A 14,913-nucleotide genomic window follows, 5' to 3' on the forward strand; every position below is an offset into this window, starting at 1 on the left:
CTAGAGAGAAGTTGCAAGAACAGTACATAAAACTTCCCCATTCCCTTCTTGAGTTCCCTCAACTGTCCCCAAACGCCTCTTTTTCTCTCTACTCTGGGATCCTGCCTGGGATCACCCACTGCATCTCATTGTCATAGTTCTTGGGTCCCCTTCCGTCATTCCCTATTGCTTTTGCCCTTGAAGGTTTTTACAAGTTCAGGCCTTTTGTTCTCTAGGAAGAACCCCAGCCTGAGTCGGGCTGATGTTTCCTCGTGCCCCGACTTAGGTCACCCTTTCTTGGCAGGAAGACCTTAGAACTGACCACCTTGCCCAGTGTACCACATGTGGAGGTCCCTGGCATCCACCTATCCTGCCCCTGGTGATGTGAGCTTGATTACCGGGTCCAGTTGGCCTCTGCCAGGTTTCTCCTCTGAAAAGTCTCCAGTTTTCCCTTTTATTTGATTAGTGTTTTATAGAGGGTCTGATACTCTGCCAAATCTATTGACAACTCCTGCCTACCTCACCTACCTCTGTGGTGTTTATCAAATAGTGATTCTCTATTTATACCATTCTTTGTACATTTATTAGTCATTCTTCTGAAAGGTAGAACTTTCCCTCCCTATTTATTGTTTATTCATTTATTTATATCAGTATGGAATCGTGGATTCCTTTTTTATTCAGTGGGTTGTAATCCTATATCCTCATTATTTATTTTGATGCTTAAATTGACCAGTGAGATTTGACCAGTGAGAAGTTAATTTTTGTGTCCTTTGACAAATATCAGCTTGTCTTATACTTTGCCTGCCCCAGCCCTGGAATCATCCATTTTTTCAAAAAGTCCTGATTCCTTTTAGTGGTGAATAGTATTTGGAACTAAGGTCTGGATGCTTGGTGTGCTCATTGTTACTGGAGTGACATTACTTCTAAGTTCTCTCAGTAAAGAAGAGTTAGGAAAGATATACATATATACCCACCACACATACATATATGCACACACATTTACACACATTTTCATGGATTTATAACTATCTGTATACACACACATAACATATATATGCGTGTGTATACTTTTTAACTCATTATTTCTAATTCCTAACCAATACCTTAGTGTTCTTTTCAGCCTCTCCTGTTCCTATGTGAGTAAAACTCTTAGATGGAAAAACCTGGTTCTCATGATGCTAAATATATTAACTTATTCCATCAATTAATTTGCTTTTAATTAATCACCCTCTTCGCCTCACCACCTTGCTCTCTCTACCCTTAAGTGAGCCTCCACCAATGCTTCTGCATAAGGACCAGGCTTCTTGCTTTTAGCTTCATCCTGAGTGCTTATGACAGAATCTGTGGTTTTCTCCAGCTGGTTTTTCAGGCCACAAAATCCCACCAGCTCCCCAGGGTTGGTCATCTTTTTCCTAGATAGAGTCCAGACAAGGTAAAGCAAGACAATTTCCAGGAGCATTAAAACACTTTCCCAAAGCCTTTGAATTTACCCTCTTCTTTAGCTTCTTTAAGTTTTTACTTGTGCATTTCCTCTACATTTTAATAGCCTGTTTTTAGTTTCATTTTAATTCATGATGCATTTTTTTCAAGGCACCAGTATTAGTTTCTTATTGCTGCTGGTAACCAATTACCACAAACCCAGAGGCTTAGAACAACAGATTTACTCTCTTAGAGTTCTGGAGGTCAAAAATCCAAAATGAGTCCTACAGGACTAAAATCCAGGTGTCAGCAGGGCTAGTTCCTTCTGGAGGCTCCAGAGGAAAATCTGCATCCTTGCCTTTTTTAACTTCTTGAAAAGACTGTATTCTTCGGCTTGTGGCCCCTCCCTCCATCTTCAAAACCAAGGGCATAGCATCTTTTCTCTCTGATCTGCTTCGTTTTGCTTCTGTCGCTGTAGACTTCTCTTACTCCTCTTTCCTTCCTCATAGATGGGCCCTTGTGATTACCTCAGATCCACCTGGATAATTCAGGATAATCTCTCCATCTCAAAATCCTTGATCACATCAGCAAATCCCTTTTGCTAAATAAAGTAACATTCACAGGTACTGGGGATTACGGTGTAACCATCTTTGAGGGGCCATTGTTGAGCCTGCCACAGTACCAACTGTAAGTCTTGAATCTTAAAAATGGTATTTTAACACCTTTCGTTATAGAAGGTGATGGCTACCATGTAGATAGAGATTAGAAAATAAATATGTCTTGGTAATCTTTCCAATCCACACTTATAGAGGGATGCTTTGTTCTTTTATTTTTCAAAAATATGTGCAGGATCAGTATTATTATTAGTCATGGTTTCGTTAACAACAATCTGATCCTCCCAATTCTTTAATTTTGCCATTCTGATGGATGAAAAATGGAATCTAATTTATTTTATTTGCATTTCATTTATTGTGTGTAAATTTGGATATCTCCATGTATTTCTTGCTAACCTGTGTTTCTGTAATGTGCTTGTTCTATCCTTTGCCCATTTTACTAAAGGATTATCTGTCATTTTCTTTGTTATTTCAAGAGTTCTTTGTAAATTAAATAAGCTAGCCTTTTGTTATATGTGTCAAAAATGTTTTTTCCCATTTGTGATGTGTCTTTTGACTTTGATTTTTTGGGGGGAAGGTGGGTTACAGAAGTTTTAAAATTTTCTGCAGTTATATTTATCAGTATTTCCTTTAAGATTTGTGGCTTTTGTGTCTTCTTTTCTTTCTTTCTTTCTTTCTTTCTTTTTTTTGTTTTTGTACGCTGTATGATGGGGTCATGTTTCATTATTTTTCCATGTGAGTATCCTATTATTCCAGCACCATTTGCTGAATTTTTGTTTGTTTGTTTTGCTTGTTTGTTTGTTTTGGGGGAAATACATGGACCAGGAATTGAACCTGGGTCTCCTGCAAGGCAGGCAAGAATTCTACCACTGAACTACCCTTGCACTCCCCTTATTTTCTTTTAAGATTTCTTTTTTAACATTTACATTTTTAATCTAATGTTTATTTTAGTATAAGGAATGCAGTAAGGATTTGGTATAAGGAATGCATTTTAATTTTGATTTCCAGATGTCTAGCCAGTTTCCCACCATAATTTATGGAATAGTCCACTTTCCTCAGCCTTTATCTTATACTAATTTTCCATATGTATTTCCTTCCATTTCTGAACTCTCTATTTCATTATATTATTCTGTCTGTTATACAGTAGTTTCAGGCTATTTTAATGACTGTAGCTTTATATCCTGAGGTAGTCCTTATCATTCTTTCTATCTAGAGGTAGTCCTCAGCATTCTTTTTCAGAATCTTGTATATTGAAAGGATGTGTGTACCCTAGAAAAGCCATATTCTAATCCTAATCCCATTTTGTGAAGGCAGCCATTTCTTCTAATCCCTGTTCAGTACTGTATGTTTAAATCGGTAATTAGACCAACTCCCTGGAGATGTGACTCAATCAAAAGTGGTTGTTAAACTGGATTAGGGGAGATGTGTCTCGACCCATTTGGGTGGATCTTGATTAGTTTACTGGAATCCTATAAAACAGGAAACGTTTTAGAGAATAAAGGAGATTCAGAATGCAGAGAATGCTGCAGCATCACGAAGCAGAGTCCACCAGCCATTAACCTTTGGAGATGACCAAGGAAAATGCCTCTGGGGGACCTTCATGAAACAGGAAGCCAGGAGAGAAAGCTAGCAGATGATGCCATGTTCGCCATTTGCCCTTCCAGCCAAGAGAGAAGCCCTGACTATATTTACCATGTGCCTTCTCACTTGAGAGAGAAACCCTGGACTTCATCAGCTTTCTTAAACCAAGGTATCTTTCCCTGGATGCTTTGATTAGACATTTCTATAAACTTGTTTTAATTGGGATATTTTCTCAGCCTTGTAAACGCGATTTATTAAATTCCCCTTTTAAAAACCCATTCCATTTCTGTTTGCATTCTGGCAGCTAGCAAACTTGAACAGATTTTGGTACCAGAGAGTGGGGTGCTGCTGTGGTTTGCAAATACCAAACGTGTTGGAACAGTTTTAAATGGATAAGGGCAAGATTTTGGAAGAGTTGTGAGGAGTTTGATAAAGAAGGCCTAAGATGCTTTGAAGAGACTGTTGGTAGAAATGTGGACTCTAAAGATACTTCTGATAAGGCCTTAGAAAGAAATGAGGCACGTGTTATTGCATGCTGAAAGGAAGGTGAACCTTGTTTTAAAATAGCAGATAATCTGGCAAAATTGACTAGTGGCTTTGGCTGGAAAGCAGAGTTTAAAAGCTATGAACTTGGATATTTAGCAGAAGAGATCTCCAGATTAAATGTGGAAATGCAGCCTGGTTTCTCCTCACAGGTTATAGTGAAATGCGACAGGAAAGAGATAAACTGAGAACTGAACTCTTGGGTACAAAGAAACCAGAAATTGATGTTCTGGAAAATTCTGGGCCTCCTGAAAAGGAGACCCCAGAGGGAAGTGCCCCATGTGAGGATTTAACCAAATGTGGAACTGGTACACTACATGAATATTTGGCTAAATGTGGAATTAGCCAGCCATTTCAGAGAAAGCCAGGCTCGGACATAGAGTTATCCAGGAAGGATTTATGGAAACTCCTTATGTCTGATGGGCATGATCCAAGGCTACTGTATAGACAGCCAACTACAGTGCCGTGGGACCTGTATAAACAGCCTCTGCCAGTCTGGACTGGGGGGTTCAGAGAAGGGACACATTGGAGGAAAAATAACTTCAGATGCAAAACCATGAAGGCTGAGGTCTGAAGTCAAGAAACCTTGGGTTAGGAGAGCTGACCCACCCAAGCCCGTGGAGAGGGTGAATTTGCCCCAAAGGCAGAGGATGGGCCCTTCCACCTCATTGCAGTGGAAGAGTCATGCCGCCTCAGGCCTTGGAGAGGGTGAAGCACATTCCTTAGGGTTTGGGGAGAGCCTGGATGCCACCACATGGAGGGGTTGAGCGTGTGTCCCGGAGATGGCAGACAGCCTGGGTGCAGACACAATGCTTGGAGAGGATGGAGCCAAGAAAAAGGTAGTGTCCCCAATGTCCCCCAAGGTTGCATTTGGAAAGAGGCAGGCCTCTGCATAGGTCCTTGGAAAGGGAGGGACTGCTGCTTTCAGAAGCCCCAATGATAAATGACTCTTAGACTTTGAAATCTAATGGACTTTGTCCTATGGGTTTTTAAACCGTATGGGTCCGATGACCCCTGTGTTCCTTCCTCCCCATGGAAATGGGTATATATATATCCTATGAATGTTCCTCCTTTGTACGTTGGCAGCAAACAACTTGTTTTGAGTTTTTATAGGTCCAGAGCCAGAGGAGAATTTTGCCTTAGAATAGACCATGCCTGTAACTAACTTTGATAGGTGTTTGTACCATTTCTAACTTTGTACTTCATTTGTATTGCTACTGAAATGGTTTAAGGATTTCTGATACTGTGATGGAATTAATGTATTTTGGGTATGGAAAAACATGTCTTTTTTAGGGACCAGAGGGTAGAATGTGCTAGTTTGAAAAGATGTATGTACCCTAGAAAAGCCATGTTTTAATCCTAATCCCATTTTGTAAAGGCAGCTGTTTTTCCTAATCCCTGTTCAGTACTGTATGTTTGAATCTGTACTTAAATCATCTCTCTGGAGATGTAACCCAATCAAGAGTGGTTGTTAAACTGGATTAGGGGGGATGTGTCTCCACCCATTTAGGTGGGTCTTGATTAGTTTACTGGAGTTCTATAAAAGAGGAAATGTTTTGGAGAATGAAGGAGATTCAGAGAGAGCAGAGAATGTTGCAGCACCACGAAGCAGAGAGTCTACCAGCCAGCAACCTTTGGAGACGAAGAAGGAAAATGCCCCTGGGGAGCTTCATGAAACAGGAAGCTAGGAGAGAAAGCTAGCATATGATACCGTGTTCGCCATGTGCCCTTCCAGCCAAGAGAGAAGCCCTGACTATATTCATGTGCCTCCTTCTCACTTGAGAGAGAAACCCTGAACTTCATCAGCCTTCTTGAACCAAGGTATCTTTCCCTGGATGCCTTTGATTGGACATTTCTGTAGACTTGTTGCAACTGGGACATTTTTCAGCTTTAGAACTGTAAATTAGCAATTTATTAAATTCCCCTTTTAAAAAGCCATTCTGTGTCTGGTATATTGCATTCCAGCAGCTAGCAAACTAGAACACCTCCCTGTATTTATTTTCCCATATGAATTTAGTAACATTTTGTCAAATTTCAAAAAAGTTACTTCTTGGCATTTTGACTGGGAATATACACTGTCTGTGTAGATTAAATCAGGGGGCATTTATATCCTTATAGTCTTGGTCCTTCTTATTTAAGAACACAATCTGTCATTCAGTTTATATAAATATTTTATTTTTTTCATTAAAGTTTTAAAGTTTTCCATATATTATTCACATTAAACTTCTCTCAGATGTTTTAATTTTTTATTGTTGTTTTAAAATTGTTTTTATTTTTACAGACAAACACTCCTTTTTTTATCTATTTCATATGTGGGTCATTTTCATCTTTTTTTTTTTGCTATTTCCATCTATTTTTAAGTCATTTTAGTTTACATATAAAAATATTATTCTTTTGTATGTATAGTTAGTTGAATTGTTTTCATTTTATAGTGTTTTATAAGGTTTTCTAGATACATTACTATGACATCTACCCATAGTGGAATACTTGCCTCTTTTTTTTCAATATACCTCTTTTTCCTTTCTTTGTCCAATTTCATTGTTAATACCCCCAGAAAAATCTTAGTTTGTAGTAATGACAGTGGGCATCCTTTCCTTATGGTAACATAAAGTGTCTATTATGCCTAAGGCTAGTTTTTTAGTTTGAGATGTGTATTATCACGTTGAAAAAGATGTGTGTTATCATATTGAAAAAATTTAGGAAATGATGAGTTGAGGTCAGCAGTAGTAAGAAGTTTTGTCAGGAGTGATGGATATGGAGACAGCACTTATTTACCAGGAACTTTTCTAGGGACTGGGTATATAGCAGTTGACAAAACAGTCAAAACCCCATGCCCAGTCAGGCAGTAAACAAGCTGTGTTATTTGGAAGCAGACAGAGTATGATATACCAGAATTGGAACAGCTTTTATAAAGGGGAATTTAAATTTACAAATTTACAGTTCTAAGGAAGTGAACACGGTGACCAAATTAAGTCACCAACAAGAGTTTACCTTCACTCAAGAAAGGCTGATGGGTCTGGAACAGCTGTGAGCTGGGAAGGCACATGGCTGGCATCTGCTGGTCCCTTACTATTGGCCTCCATTGCTTTCAGCCTCTGTTCCTGTGGGGGTTCTTCACTTTACTTCTCTGGGGCTAGCTACCATCTCTTGGTTTTCCTTGGTCCTCTTCAGGTCTGGCTTGCTTAACACCTTATGGCAACATCTGCTGTGCTCCAAGCATCTCCAAACATCCATGACTGTTCTCCACTTGTCTGCATCAATGTCATCTCTGCTGTGAAGTTTCTGTTGGCTCTGAGGCTTCTGTCGTTTCTGGCACTCTCCAAAATGTTTCCTCTTTTAAAGGACTCCAGTAAACTAATCAAGACCTACCTGGAATGCATGGAGTCACATCTCCATCTAATCAAAAGTCACACCCATAAATAAAAGTAAATAATAGGGGGATTTAGTTTGAAATGCTAGTGATCAATGAAAGGGAGGGGTAAGGGGTATGGTATGTATAATATTTTTTCTGTTTTCATTTTATTTCTTTTTCTGAATAGATGCAAATGTTCCAAGAAATGATTATGATGATGAATATGCAACTGTGTGATGATTTTGTGAATTACTGGTTATATATGTAGAACGGCATGATCAAAATAGGAATGTTTACATTTACTTTGTGTTTTTTTGGTATTTAAAAAGATAAAATAAATTGGAAAAAAAAAAGTCACACCCATAACTGGGCATGCCACATCTCCATGGAGATAATCTAATCAAAATCCTTAGATTTATCCAGACTATTTAGCCAGAAGAATATATTTTGGTATATAATACTAGATATTCTCCATATCAGTGCTTTTCAAATAAGGTCTAGTACCCACCAGTAGCACAGAGGGGCCTTTCTGAAAAATAACACAATCCTTTTGTGCTATGTTGTTTACAAGCAAATAACACCTAATTCCAAAAACTGTTACTTTTGTTCAACTCTCCACTGCAAAGAAAGACTAGGAACCTGAGCCACAGGATCTTTGCCCTTGTCTAAAAAATGTCAAGAGGCACTGGTCTGATGTGGGACCTGACTCCCAGGGATGAGCTAGACCTTCCAGCCAGGACCTGGCATCATGAAAAAGCCTTCTTGAACAAAATAGGGAAGAGAGAAATGAGACAAAATAAAGTTTCAGTTGCTGAGAGATTTAAGAGTTGGGAAGTTATCCTGGAGGTTATTTTTACACATCATATAGATATCCCTTTTTAGTTTATGGTGTACTGGAGTGGCTGGAGGGAAGTACCTGAAGCTGTTGAACTGTGTTTTAGTAGTCTTGATTCTTAAAGAAGACTGTGTAACAATATAGCTTTTACAATATGACTGTAATTGTGGAAACCTTGTACCTGATACTCCTTTTATCCAGGTATGGACAGATGAGTTAAAAAAAAAGTAATAAAGATAATAAATAAATAGAAGGAGATAAAAGATAAAAATTGGGTAGATTGAAATACTGTGGGTCAATGAGAAGTAAGGGGTAAGTATGGGATGTATGAGTTCTTTTTTTTCTGTTTATTTCTTTTTTTGAATGATACAAATGTCCTAAAAATGATCATGGTGAAGAATACACAACTGTGTGATGATATCGTGAGGTGATGATATTAATTGTATAATATGGTTGGACTGTACATGTGTAGATATTTCTCAATAAAAATATTTTTTAAAAAGTAATGCCTCAGCAATGAGTTTCATTCCTGTACCCTATAATATTGACACTTCTTTTCAGCATGAAGAAGTTAGAATGATCATTGCCCAAACATCAAGTAGAGTAAGGAGTAACTGAGAAGTTAGGATTTAACAAATGATTATGACTACTACTCATATAGATATTTGCTTTTACTTTCTAGTGTATTAGAACAGTCAAAATGAAATACTTGGAATTGTTGAACTGTAATCCAGTAGCCTTGGCCTTTGATAATGACTGTATAACTATATAGCTTTCATCTTGTAACCATGAGATTGTAAAAACCTTGTGATGGATACCCCCTTTATCCAGTGTATGGGTAGATGAGTAATAAAATAAAGAAATGATGAAGAAAAAAAAAAGAGTCACTACTCTGTACGGCTCCTTCAAATCTTATTTCAGCATGACTTCATGATAACTACAACAAAGAATTTCCCAATCAACTGTCAATAGCTGCTTACTGTGACAGATAAAAAGTCTTAGCAAACCATATTGCAAATGAGTACATATGATTTAATTAATACTGGTTCAAAACTTTTAACTGATTCTTCTATATGAATGTGTTGATTTATGATCTCCTAAACTTTTCCTTTTGTAATTTCATTCTAGGTTTTTTGAAATATGTTTTTTCTTTAAAAAGTGACCAAAACATGTCAAAAGAAACACCCCTGAAAATCTCATAAATACTACAGTGTGTAGAACCTGCCACCCAGAACATACAGTGGATCGTCAGACATCTTAAGGAAGATTGATAAAGAACAGTAGGTATGCATTAATTCATTTTAAGACATTTCTGCAGGTGTTCATATTTTACATCTCCCTTATTTGAAAAGCAGGATTGAGGACAAGTGAGTATAGTGTTCAGAATGAATGAGATATATACCTTGATCCTGAACATTTCTTATTTCAAATCCTGTAATTAGATGAATACAATATAAAAGTTTTTATAGGCAGTCATTCCTTTTCACAATGGTGCATTCCAGGAAAACATATCACAAGACATCACATTTTTCCATTGGAAACCTACTTTTTAGTGTGGATTGAGTCCCTTAGTCATAAAAGAACAAAACTATCATTAACTCTATAATGACAGGGACTGTTTTGGTTTGCTAAAGCTGCCAGAATGCAATATACCAGAAAAGTATAGGCTTTTATAAAGGGGATTCATTAAGTTACAAGTTACAATTCGAAGTCCATGAAAATGTCCAAATTAAGGCACCAACAAGAGGATACCTTCTCTCAAGAAAGGCTGATTGTGTCTGGGGTTCCTCTGTCACATGCGAAGGCACATAATGACATCTGCTGTCCTTCTCTCCAGAATTCATATGGCTCTCTCAGCATCTCCAAACATCTGTGTCTGTGTCGGCTCTGAGCTCCCTCCCTCTCTATGAACTTTTTTATGGACTCCAGTAAACTAATTAAGACCACCTTGAATGGGCGGGTTCACATCTCCATGAATATAATCTAATCAAAGAGTTCCAAACAAAGCAGTGGATCTGCCCTCACAAGATTGGATTTAGATTAAAAGAACATGGCTTTTCTGGGATATATAACAGTTTCAAACCAGCACGGGGACATAGTGAAATTATTCAGTAAAATGGGCTCTATTATAATGTTCAAATATACATTTTTGATTGTTCAAAATATATTTTGATTTTTCAAAAGCTAGTATACTAACTATAAATAAGTATTAATAGCATAATTATTAACTTTGCTTATATTAAGCCCCTTAAAGGCAGAAGTATGTCTTCTTTAGAATTCCACTGCTTGGCAGACACTAAAAATGTTTTTTGAGTATATATTGATTAGTTGATAAATAAGAACATTAGATGGTTGGCCTCAAGCATAGATTTTTCAATGATGCACCAAATAATCAGGAATCTATATGTGTGGAGCCTACATACATTTTTTATGTAACAGTAGTGAAGTATAGCCTATATTTATAAGAATACAAAAGCAATCTAAAAGTAGTATAAGTGACTTAAAAGTACAATTACAGGCCTGGTTCTAGTCATCAATCAGTTTTTAACAGGCCAGTGAGAAAACTGGTATTTAAAAGGCTAAATATTCAGAGAGTTATCCAATATATGCATTCAGGGCACATCTCATTGCTGACTGTCATAATAGTAAAGAATCAAACTTGGTTTTACATTGCCAATGATGTCTGTCAGATTCTGTTTCATGAAAATAAAAGATACTCCCACAGTACCAGGTGAATCCAAACAGATCCATGTTTGGGTCATATAAGTAGAAATTCTAGAAGAGCTCTTGGGGTCCTTGGAATTCCCAGAATTCTAAAAATGATCCAGCTTTTTGGTGGGTATAATCTATGATAAGTTCAAATAGTTCCTTTGGAAATTGAACCAAACTGATAATGATACATTTGGATAATGATACTCGTTAGCTATACTGTGTAACAAATGACCCCAAATAAACTTAACAGCTTAAAACAACAAATTCTTATTTTCTTGTGCATCAAGAATCTGGGCACAACTGGGTGCTCTGCCTCAGGGTCTCTCTTAAGACTGCAGTCGAAGTGCCGTTGGAACTGCATTCATCTCAAGATTCATCAGTGCAATGTGGCGGTAAGGGAAGATTCAAGCTTCCATACTCATTCCAGTGCTTGTTGATAGAGTCCATTCCTTACAGGCTCTTGGGCTGTAGGCCTCAGTTCCTCACTGGCTGCTAGTTGGAGGCCTCTGTTTCTTGCCATGTGTACTCCTTAGGGCAGCTCATGACATGGCATTTGTCCTCCATGAATGTGAGCAAGTGAGAGAGCAAGAGATGGTGAACAAGACAGAAGTCTGTGTCTTTTCATAACCTAATCTCAAAAGGGAACTCCAATCACTTTGACTGTGTTCTTTTCACCAGAATTAAGTCATCAGGTCCATTCCACACTCAAGGGGAGGGGACTACACAGGGGCATGAATACCAGGAGGCAGGGATCACTGGGAGCCATCTGAGAAGCTGCTGCCATAGTGAATGTACACCAGGGTTAGCCTCAGGAGGGAAAGCCAATGTGACTTATGGGGAGCTCCCTTCTTATCACTGGAGGCAGGGAATTGCTCCAATACTCTCAAGGGAGGGAAGAGTGACTGTATGTGAGAGGAATTACCTGGTTGTTTCCCCAGCTGATTACTTGTCTACAGTTAGGTTCTCCTCACCATCCTGTAGCCAACAATGAGGCTGGTACTTCTGCCTCTTTATAACCAGATGGGAGATGGCAACTCCCCTTCCACTCCAGGGAGTGCCTGATTTCCCTTTCCTAAAACCAGACACAGTACAAAGTCCAAGGGAGCTTAAAGTGGTTCTTACTAAAAGATTCAGAACAGAACTGGTTTGGAGACACACAAGCATTTTTGGTGAGTCTATTGTGTTGTCCTTGTTTGCATTGTACCAGGGCAAATCCTTACCACCTGAGCCTTGGTGAAGAGAGGGTTTCCAGTGGACATTACCTAAGCCTTCAGCCAGCATCCCAAATGGACTCCTCTTGTTTTCTAACTCTTTTCTCTCCCTTTTATCTGTTCCCTTTCTCTCTCAGTGTCCTCTCTGTACTTGATTTTCCTCAGAATTTCCTGTACTTACTTAGATAGATAATAAATAGAAGGGTATTTCCTCAACCGAATAAAAGGCATCAGTGAAAACTGTAAAGCCAAATTAAACTTATGGTGAAAAGCCAGGTGCTTTCCCCCTAAGATCAAGAACAAGACAAGGACATCCACTCTAACCACCACTTCTGTTCAACCTTGTTCTAGAGGTTCTAGCCAGTGCAATCAGGCAAGAAAAAGAAATAAAAGGAAACATATTCATAGATGGCATCATCTTCTCTGTAGAAAGTCTAATAAGATCTACCAAAAAAGTTACTAGAACTAATAACTGCATTTAGCAAGGCTGCAAAATAAGAGATGTGTTAATTTGCCAGGGTTGCTGTAACAAATACCATAGACTGGTTTAGCTTAAGCAACAAGAATTTAGTGTCTCACAGTTTTGGAGGCTAGAAGTTCAAAATCAAGGTATCAGCAGGCCATGTTCTCTCCTAGTCTGTAGCCTCCTGGAGGGGATTTGCTGGTAATCCATAATGTTCTAGTTTGCTAGCTGCTGGAATGCAATATACCAGGAACGGAATGGCTTTTAAAAAGAGAAATTTAATAAGTGGCTAGTTTACAGTTCTAAGGCCGAGAAAATGACCCAGTTACAGCAAGTCTATAGAAATGTCCAATCAAAGGCATCCAGGGAAAGATACCTTGGTTCAAGAAGACAGTGAAGTTCAGGGTTTCTCTCTCAAGTGAGAAAGCACATGGTGAACAGTCACAGTTTCTCTCTTGGCTAGAAGGGCACATGGCATGCAAGGTGTCATCTGCTAGCTTTCTCTCCTGGCTTCCTGTTTCATGAAGCTCCCTGGGAGGTGTTTTCTTTCTTCATCTCCAAAGGTTGCTGGCTGGTGGACTGTCTGCTTTGTGGTGCTGCAACATTCTCTGCTCTTTCTGAATCTCCTTCATTCTCCAAAACATTTCCTCTTTTATAGGACTCCAGTAAACCAATCAAGACTCATCCAAATGGGTGGAGACACATCTCCCCTAATCCAGTTTCACAACCACTCTTGATTGGGTTACATCTCCAGGGAGATGGTCTAACTACATACGGTATTGAATAGGGATTTTTCTGTCTCTACGAAATGGGATTGTGATTAAAACATGGCTTTTCTAGGGTACATACATCCTTTCAAACCAGCAAACATAACTTATTCACTGCCTCTGAAACATGGTAATCTGTCTCCATCTGTCTCCTCCTTACTCCTACTGCATCCAAGTTTCCTTAATTTATAAATCTCCAGGGATTAAGACCCACCCCGATTCAGTTTTGCCTCATTTAATAGTATCTTTGATGATCCTGTTTACAAATGTTCATATCCACAGGACCGGGGGTTATGACTTGAATATGTCTTTGTGGGGGACATAATTCAGTTCATACCACAATATCACTATGGCCTAGGATTTTTAACTCTAGAATAGAGTTAAAACATTAAAAAGCCAGATAGTCAGTAATTCCCATAGGCTTATTACAGGTTTTCTTAACTAACATAAGGTTGCAGTAATAAATGGGCTGGGGTCAAATGATATCTGTGTTGGGTCAGATATTGTGGTACAGTGAAGAAACCTTTAAAGGCAGACAGATGTAGGTTCAGAACTCAGTTCTGCCACTCACAAGCTGTGTGTCCTTGAACAAGTTACTTAACCTTGCTGAGTCTCAGTGTCCTCCTCTATAAAATAGGTTAATAACACCCATCTCACAGGATTGTTGTTGCAACTAAGTGAGCTCACCTATGTTAGGCTCCTGTCCTGCCCCAGTGCTTGGCACACAGTAGGTGCTGTTGCTAGTGGTCACTCTTCAAGCATTTTAAAATATTGGTTGGGTGGCAACAGTATGCTAGGCCTGAAGTTAAAACCATGACAAGACATAATCTATACCTTCAAGGAGTTTTCAGTCTGATGGGAGTAGCCAAGCCATTGTCCAGTAAAATAGTTCATGGGGAAAAGACTTTGGTTGCAGGTCTCACATGAAGATACTGGCAGTGCCACTGGCTGTCCTGTGCTTGTTCCAGAATTACCTATCCAAGAGGAGAAGCTAGTATTTGTTGAATGCTTATTGTGACAGGTACCAGGATAGATATTTTCACAGACACTCTCATTTCACCCCGTAATGAACCTGTTAAATCAGGCTTGTTATTAGCATTTTACTGATGGCCAAGATCACTTACCTAAATGAGAGACCCGATTCAAACCCGAAGGCTTCTTCTTCTCGTCTGCCTTCTCATTGCCAGTGCGCCTTCTACTCTGCCACATTCCCTCCCTCCATTAGAGCTATTGGACAGCTTGTGAATGTGATATGAAAAACACTCTTGCATTCGTTCCATATATCTGAGAGTTTGGTATACAAAGCATTAGTTGATAAATCTATAACTACATCCATGTATTTTATTTTATTTTATTTTATTTTATATATTATTATTATTTTTTTTTGGTGTGTCCATCTGGCTACAGAGGTTTTTTTTTTATTATTAATTAAAGAAA

General features: G+C 38.6%; 1 protein-coding gene across 13 annotated transcripts in view; it reads left to right on the forward strand.

Annotated features, from left to right (window-relative positions):
- Window positions 1-14,913, forward strand: part of LCA5L (lebercilin LCA5 like) — an 88,575-nt gene that overhangs the window by 5,310 nt on the left and 68,352 nt on the right. For 12 of the 13 annotated variants that reach the window (XR_013158739.1, XR_013158741.1, XR_013158740.1 and 9 more), the window contains exons 2-3: window positions 9,452-9,607; window positions 11,323-11,427. Coding sequence is in view for 9 of the 13 variants with exons in the window: in XM_077119051.1 (XP_076975166.1) it covers window positions 11,420-11,427 (8 nt within the window). In the remaining 4 variants the exon portion in view is untranslated. The remainder of the gene's footprint in view (window positions 1-9,451; window positions 9,608-11,322; window positions 11,428-14,913) is intronic. The other variant, XM_077119049.1, reaches the window with a different exon arrangement.

The sequence above is a fragment of the Tamandua tetradactyla genome, chromosome 10 (assembly GCF_023851605.1).
Source record: "Tamandua tetradactyla isolate mTamTet1 chromosome 10, mTamTet1.pri, whole genome shotgun sequence".
Lineage (NCBI taxonomy): Eukaryota > Metazoa > Chordata > Mammalia > Pilosa > Myrmecophagidae > Tamandua > Tamandua tetradactyla.